At 43.7% G+C, this 7,914-nt stretch overlaps 1 protein-coding gene across 1 annotated transcript; it reads left to right on the top strand.

The window, feature by feature from the left end:
- The first annotated feature begins 432 nt into the window (after window positions 1-432).
- On the top strand, window positions 433-2,362 carry LOC140805333 (uncharacterized). Its single transcript, XM_073161612.1, has 3 exons — window positions 433-1,477; window positions 1,709-2,045; window positions 2,359-2,362. The coding sequence occupies exons 1-3, from the start codon at window positions 433-435 to the stop codon at window positions 2,360-2,362; spliced, it is 1,386 nt and encodes a 461-aa protein (XP_073017713.1).
- Window positions 2,363-7,914: the final 5,552 nt, after the last annotated feature.

Here is a 7,914-nt window from a genome sequence, read left to right on the forward strand (position 1 = left end):
ATGCTTTTGTACTGGGCGTTCTTATCGCTCACGTCCTCGGTTTTGTTTATCTTGGACACTCCATTCCCACGGGGCAGGTCTCAGGTTGGATGGCTCAGGAGGAGGATGAGGAGGACGTTGAGTAGCCGGTTGTTTTAGTTCTTCAATACTGTTTTGTTTCGATATGGTTGTACCGCATATTTTCATGTTAGTTTGAGTTGTTCTGGATTTCGATTGGGTTGTATAACTATCGTTTGTTGACCTTTTCCGACATTATCTCTGATTGTAATTAATTAAGTTAATTGCATGCTTAAATCTTGATTAGTAGGTGATTCTGGAATGGGTCACTACATTTATGGTATCAGAGCATGCATATGATTTTGGGATATAGATTCTGGTTTGGAATTTCCATTGACCATTTTACCATTTTTTTTCCCATTCTATCTTGTAGCGATGGCTGACCACCTTGGTGATGAGAGTAGTCAGGGGAGTGTAGGTCGTTGGGGTGACCAGGATGATCGTAGGCGTCATCGTGAACATCGTCATCGTCGTGACGGGCCTAGGCGTTTTGAGATGCACCGTTTCATTCAGATGGGGCCTAAGCCTTTAGTCGGTGGTGAGACTCCCGATGTTGCTGAGGATTGGTTAGAGCGCATGGAGAGTTGTTTCCGTGCATTCCAGTGCACCGAAGAGCAGCAGATGGAGACCCTTGGTTTTCTTCTCGAGGGCCGTGCGCGCAAGTGGTGGCGATCGACTTCCGCGCCGATAGTCCAGGCTCAGGGTAGGGTGACTTGGGCCGAATTCCGTGCAGCTTTTATGCAGCTATATTTTCCTCCAGCACTTCGCCAGGCAAAGACGATTGAACTTCTGAATCTTAAGCAGGGTAGTATGTCTGTTGATGCATATCAGCAGAAGTTCTTCGAGTTGTTACCCTTTGCTCCTCATATTAGTGGCAGTTCTGAGGCCAAGTATGACCATTTCCTTCAGGGTCTTAACCAGGAGATCTTTGATCGAGTCACTGTCTGCGATGATCCTACTTCTTATGAGGGGTTAGTAAACCGGTGTCGCCAGGCAGAGATCAGTCTTCAGCGGGGTAGGGCTATTCTTTCTTCTAGACCTTCGAATACTTTGAGCCCTCGATCTCAGTCTTTCAAGAAGTCCGGTTCTTCTTCTTCTGGATCTGGATCTCGGTCTAGCGGTGTTTTTCGCTTTGGTAAGAAGAAGGTTTCTTGTGTGCATTGTGGGAAGAACCATCCATCCGAGCAGTATCGAACAGCCGCAGGAGCTTGTTTTCAATGCGGAGAGATGGGTCATCTTAAGAAAAATTGTCCTCAGTTGCGAGGTGGAGCAGGATCTGGTTCCGGATCTCAGACGACTGTTCAGCAGAGGATGCAGGGTCAGGCAATGGGCAGTTCAAATCTTCGACCTCGTGCCCAAGGTCAGGTATTTGTGCTGAACCAGGATCAGGCTGCAGATGAGACAGGGAGAGTCATAGCAGGTACTTTTTGTTTATGCGGTATTCCTGCTTTTGTTCTTATTGATACCGGAGCATCACATTCATTCATTTCTGCACGATTTGTTAAGCGTCATAAGTTACCGTATGTCTCTCTAGACGTCATTCTTTCCGTTTTTACTCCGATGGGTCATTCGGTGTTAGCCAAGCGTTTAGTGATGGGTTGTCCTTTAGATTTTGAAGGCAACAGGTTGACTGCGAATCTCATGATCCTAGAGATGGAAGATTTTGATTGTATTCTGGGTATAGACCTGTTGACTACCTACCGAGCTACTGTGGATTGTTACCAGAAGCTTGTTCAGTTTCGTACGACTGAGAGCTCTAGTTGGTTTTTCTATGGTGAGGGAGCGCGACCTCCGATGCCAGTGGTATCTGCTCTGAAAGCCTGTCGTGCTTTAGAGTCGGGCGGGGAAGACTACCTCATCTATGCGATTGATTCATCCACAAGTAGTGTTGGTACAGATGATATTCCAGTGGTTTGTGAGTTCCCTGATGTTTTCCCAGATGAGATTCCTGGTTTTCCTCCGATTAGAGATGTGGAATTTGGCATCGAGTTAATGCCAGGGACTACACCGATTTCTCGTGCCCCCTATCGTCTGGCTCCGTCAGAAATGAGGGAATTGAAGCAGCAATTGCAGGATCTTCTTGATAAAGGGTATATTCGCCCGAGTGTTTCACCTTGGGGAGCTCCAGTCTTGTTTGTCAAGAAAAAGGATGGATCGATGCTATTGTGTATTGATTATCGCCAGCTGAATCGTGTGACGATCAAAAACAAGTATCCATTACCTCGCATTGATGACTTGTTCGATAAACTTCAGGGTACCTCTGTTTACTCCAAGATTGACTTGCGATTGGGTTATCATTAGATGAGAGTCAGAGATGATAATATTTCCAAGACTGCATTTCGTACTCGATATGGGCATTACGAGTTTCTAGTTATGCCATTCGGATTGACAAATGCGCCAGCGGTATTCATGGATCTGATGAACCGAGTATTTCGGGATTTTCTAGATCAGTTTGTTGTGGTTTTCATCGATGATATCTTGATTTATTCTCACAGTGTGGAAGAGCATACCCATCACTTGAGAATTGTGTTGCAGATTCTTCGCGAGAAGCAGTTGTATGCTAAGCTGAGTAAGTGCGAGTTCTGGATTAATCGTGTAGTATTCCTTGGTCATGTAATTTCCGAGGAAGGAGTTTCTGTGGATCCTAGCAAGATTGAGGCAGTGATGAATTGGTCACGTCCGACGACGGTGGCCGAGATCCGTAGTTTTCTAGGTCTGGCAGGGTATTATCGTCTCTTCATCGTGAATTTCTCTCAGGTAGCTAGACCATTGACGCAACTTACCCGGACGGATGTCCCATTTGAGTGGTCATCTGAGTGCGAAGATAGCTTCAGAGAGCTTCGTCGACTTCTGACTTCTGCACCTGTTTTGGCTTTACCGTCTGGATCTGGTGGTTTCAGTGTTTACACCGATGCCTCTTTACAGGGACTAGGGTGTGTTCTGATGCAGAATGAGCATGTGATTGCTTATGCGTCGCGACAGTTGAAGCCTCATGAGGAAAACTATCCTGTTCATGATCTGGAATTAGCAGCGATTGTTTTTGCTTTGAAAATCTGGCGCCATTATCTGTATGGTGAGCGATTTAAGATTTTCACTGACCATAAGAGTCTGAAGTATCTGTTCACTCAGGCTGAGTTGAACATGCGTCAGCGTCGTTGGATGGATCTACTCAAGGATTATGATTGTGAGATTAAGTATCATCCAGGATCTGCGAATCTCACGGCCGATGCTCTTAGTCGCAAGGTGAGATTGTCTGCTCTTCAGACTTGTGCTGTATCTGGGATTATTCAGGATTTCTGTTCGATGGGGTTCAATTGTAAGCATCGGAAGGGAACAGAGAGTATCCGTGTAGCTACTATTTTGTCTGAGCCAGTTTTGTATTCTCGGATTAGAGATGCTCAGATGTCTGATTCTAAGGTTCAGAAATTAGCTCGGTTGGCTGATGGAGATAATACTTCTGGATTCCACTATCAGTCCGAGGGTCTTTTGTGCTTATCTGGTCGTATTGTTGTACCGGAAAATGACACTTTGAGGGAAGAGATTTTGTCCCAGGCTCATCGTAGCAAGTTGATTGTTCATCCGGGGAGCAACAAGATGTATAAGGATTTGAGGACTCGATTTTGGTGGAAAGATATGAAACGTAATGTTTATCAGTATGTCTCCAAGTGCCTAGTCTGTCAGCAGGTGAAGGCTGAATATCGACGACCTGGAGGGTTGTTGCAGAATCTTCCTATTCCGGAGTGGAAGTGGGAGCATATCACGATGGACTTCGTGACTCACTTGCCTATGTCTGTGGGGCATAGAGATGCTATCTGGGTGGTAGTGGATCGGCTTACTAAGTCTGCCCATTTTCTTCCGTATAACAGAGATTTCACTTTCGATCGTATGGCTCGATTGTACATTCAGGAGATTGTACGGTTTCATGGTGTGCCCGTGAGTATCGTTAGTGACAGAGATCCTCGATTTACATCTAGATTTTGGGACAGCTTTCAGCAAGCTTTGGGCACTACCTTGAGTTTGAGTACTGCATATCACCCAGAGACTGACGGTCAGTCAGAGAGGACTATTCGTACTCTTGAGGATATGTTGAGATCTTGTGTGATGGATTTCGGGCCAGCTTGGCAGGATCATCTGCCATTGATAGAGTTTGCATACAACAACAGTTTTCATAGGAGTATTGGTATGTCTCCGTTTGAAGCGTTGTATGGTCGACGTTGTCGTACTCCTCTGTTCTGGGAGGAAGTCGGAGAACGACAGGTCGATGGTCCAGAATTGATTCAGCAGGCCATGGACAAAGTTCTTGTGATCAAACAGCGGATTAAGACTGCTAAGGATCGACAAGCGAGTTATGCGAACACCAAGCGCAGACCTCTTCATTTTGATGCAGGCGAGAAAGTGTTTCTCAAGGTATCACCTTTCCGGAGGATTCTGAGATTTGGACTCAAGGGTAAGCTATCTCCGAGATTCATTGGTCCTTTTGAGATCTTAGAATGTGTGGGAGATTTGGCCTACAGATTAGCTTTGCCACCGTATCTGTCTAGTGTTCACAATGTGTTTCATGTGTCCTTGTTGAGACGATACGTAGCGGATGAGTCTCATGTTTTGCATCCGACAGAAGTTCAGCTGAATCCGAATTTGTCTTTTGTGGAAAGACCGGTTTCGATCTTAGACCGGAAGGATAAGGTACTGCGGAATAAGACTATTCCTCTTGTCTTAGTGCAGTGGCAGCGCCGAGATACTGAAGAAGCTACTTGGGAACTAGAGAGTCGCATGCGGTCAGAGCATCCAGAATTGTTCTAGTTGTAGTATTTTCAATTATGATTGTAATTTCAGTTGTACTTTCAGTTGTAATTCATTCTTAAGTTGAAAGTATTGTTGTTCAGAATTGTCATTCTTCAGACACGATTTCGCGGACGAAATCCTTTTTAGGGGGGGAGAATGTAGTATCCAGATGCCTAATTTGAGTTAATTATTGGATTAATTATATTTCGGTAGGATCGGAAGGTCCGATCAGGGTTCGGATCGTCGATCAGGGTTCGGATCGTCCGAGACAGATGGAAGACATGCATGGTTCGGATCGTCCGATCATGGTTCGGATCGTCCGAGACAGATGGAAGACATGCATGGTTCGGATCGTCCGATCAGGGTTCGGATCGTCCGAGACAGATGGAAGACATGCATGGTTCGGATCGTCCGATCAGGGTTCGGATCGTCCGAGACAGGTGGCTGGACACGTAGAAGACATGCAGGGTTCGGATCGTCCGATCAGGGTTCGGAAGGTCCGAAGTGTACCGGATCGGATCTTCCGAAGAGGATCGGATCTACCGATCGTTGTCTATAAATAGAGGCGCGAGGCTTCACTTTTTACTCGCCAATTCCGAGTGTTCCAGAGCGTTTTAGTCGTTTCTGATGGGTTTCTAGTCTTTTCCCGAGGTTCAGGCACTAGCGGGGAGCTACTAGTTTTGTAGCGGAGCTGTGCTCTAGTTGGGAGCTAGCGGCATCAGTGGGCTGACTACGGACGCAGGCTGGATTCTAGGGCTGATTGCTAGGATTTATTGGTTTGAGGTACGAAAGTACTATCCGAGATATCCTGGTTGAGTAAACATTCTTATATGTGTTGCATGATTATTTGCCGCATTGATATATGTCATATGGTGCATGCTATTATGTCACGCTTTATGCTGCATGTTGCATTTCATGTTGAGCCGTATCTTTTTCGAGATAGCCTTTATTGTTGAGCTGTATCTCTTTCGAGATAAGCTATATCTTGTGGGGCCGCTCAGCCCTGTCTTGTGGACGCATGGACACCGAGAGTACACAGTGGCCGACGGGTCCGGAGGGCTTCGGTGATCCGGGACATTTTAGGTCCACGTCTGATCTTGTAGTGGATGTAGTGACCCAGAGGAGTACCGCGCGGCACTATCCACTTGGCGCCTCTAGACTGAGCATATTGAGATCTTTTGTGATTCCCGTTTCTTGACTACCCTGGTATCATATCATAGCATGTGCATTTCATATATAGGCTTGTATACTCATGCTTTTGTACTGGGCGTTCTTATCGCTCACGTCCTCGGTTTTGTTTATCTTGGACACCCCATTCCCACGGGGCAGGTCTCAGGTTGGATGGCTCAGGAGGAGGATGAGGAGGACGTTGAGTAGCCGGTTGTTTTAGTTCTTCAATACTGTTTTGTTTCGATATGGTTGTACCGCATATTTTCATGTTAGTTTGAGTTGTTCTGGATTTCGATTGGGTTGTATAACTATCGTTTGTTGACCTTTTCCGCCATTATCTCTGATTGTAATTAATTAAGTTAATTGCATGCTTAAATCTTGATTAGTAGGTGATTCTGGAACGGGTCACTACATAAACTGATTTAGCTCCTCTTGCATTGCATTTATCCAGTTAGGATCAGCAAGAGCTTCATCAGTTTTCTTTGGTTCCAGATGTGAAACAAAAGTTGAATAAATAAATAAGTTAAGCATTTGATTTCGAGTTCTTACAGATTAATCAAATACAACATGTATTGATTATTCAACATTTAAAGTGCTTTTATTAAAAACTCTGTAAACTTTACTAGATGATGAATATCCAAGAAATATTCTCTCTAATGATTTAGCATCGAAGGTTTTTAAATGATTTTTTCCATTATCAAGAATAAAGCATCTGCAGCCGAATAACTTGAAATATGAAACCACACTTTTTCGTCCATGCCAGATCTCATAACGTGTTTTCAAATGATTCTTATTAATAATTGATCTGTTCTTAGTGTAACATGCAGTGTTTACTGCTTCTGCCCAAAACCTTTGAGAAATACCAGAATCAGCAAGCATTGTTCTAGTAGCTTCTTTAAGTGTCCGATTTCTTCTCTCAGCTACACCATTTTGCTGAGGAGTTATACCTGCTGAGAGCTCATGCTTGATCCCAGTATTCTCTAAAAATATTGAAAGAGTTTGATTGATAAATTCAGTCCCTCGATCAGACCTTATTCGATCAATCCCAACTGATTTTTCATTTAATAATCTTTTGAAGATTTTAATCAGTTGTGCAGCAGTTTGGTCTTTGGATTTGAGAAATATAACCCGAGTAAATCTTGAAAAATCATCCACAACTACCAAGGTATATTTCATTCTCCCTAAACTCATGACTGGTATTGGACCAAAAAGATCCATATGTAAAAGTTCTAAGCATCGGGAGGATGATTTATAACCCTTGTTTTTGAATGAAGATCTTTCTTGCTTATCAAACTGACATGCTGAACAAATTTTATCTTTTGAAAAATCTATTTTGGGCAAACCAGTCACAAGATCATGGTTACTCAGATAGGCAATAAATTTAAAGTTTAAGTGGTTCAACCTCTTATGCCACAACCAGCTTCCAGAAGATTTGGAAGCAATGAAACAAACTGGTGCATAAGGTTGATCAATTCAACCGACTTTGTAAGTGTTTCCACAACGATTTCCAGTTAGTATGACCTCATCAGTTGAGTCTCTAACTAAACAAGTGTGTTTGTAAAATTGAACTGAGAAGTTATTGTCACATAACTGACTGATGCTAATCAAGTTATACTTTAAATTCTCAACTAGTAAAACATCTTTAATTGTAAAGTTATCATGGATAAGCTTACCCTTACTCACGGTTTTACCTTTGGAGTTGTCTCCAAAACTGATGTTTGGTCCACTGTATTTGATCAGTTGAAATAGCAAACTTGCATCCTCTGTCATATGTCGTGGACAGCCACTGTCTAGATACCAAGTGGATTCCTTGCTTGTACCTGTCACCTGCAATCATACAGTGTATGATCTTGGTACCCATATTCATTTGGGTCCTAAACTGATTAGTCCCTTAGGAACCCAGAC

The sequence above is a fragment of the Primulina eburnea genome, chromosome 1, assembly GCF_022965805.1.
Source record: "Primulina eburnea isolate SZY01 chromosome 1, ASM2296580v1, whole genome shotgun sequence".
NCBI lineage: Eukaryota > Viridiplantae > Streptophyta > Magnoliopsida > Lamiales > Gesneriaceae > Primulina > Primulina eburnea.

What these genes read in the sequence shown, in the direction of transcription:
- LOC140805333 (XM_073161612.1), top strand. Translation starts at nt 433, where the DNA reads ATGGCTGACCACCTTGGTGATGAGAGTAGTCAGGGGAGTGTAGGTCGT. An exon ending in GACAGGGAGAGTCATAGCAG is followed by an intron (nt 1,478 to 1,708) that starts GTACTTTTTGTT and finishes TCATGATCCTAG; the next exon opens with AGATGGAAGATTTTGATTGT.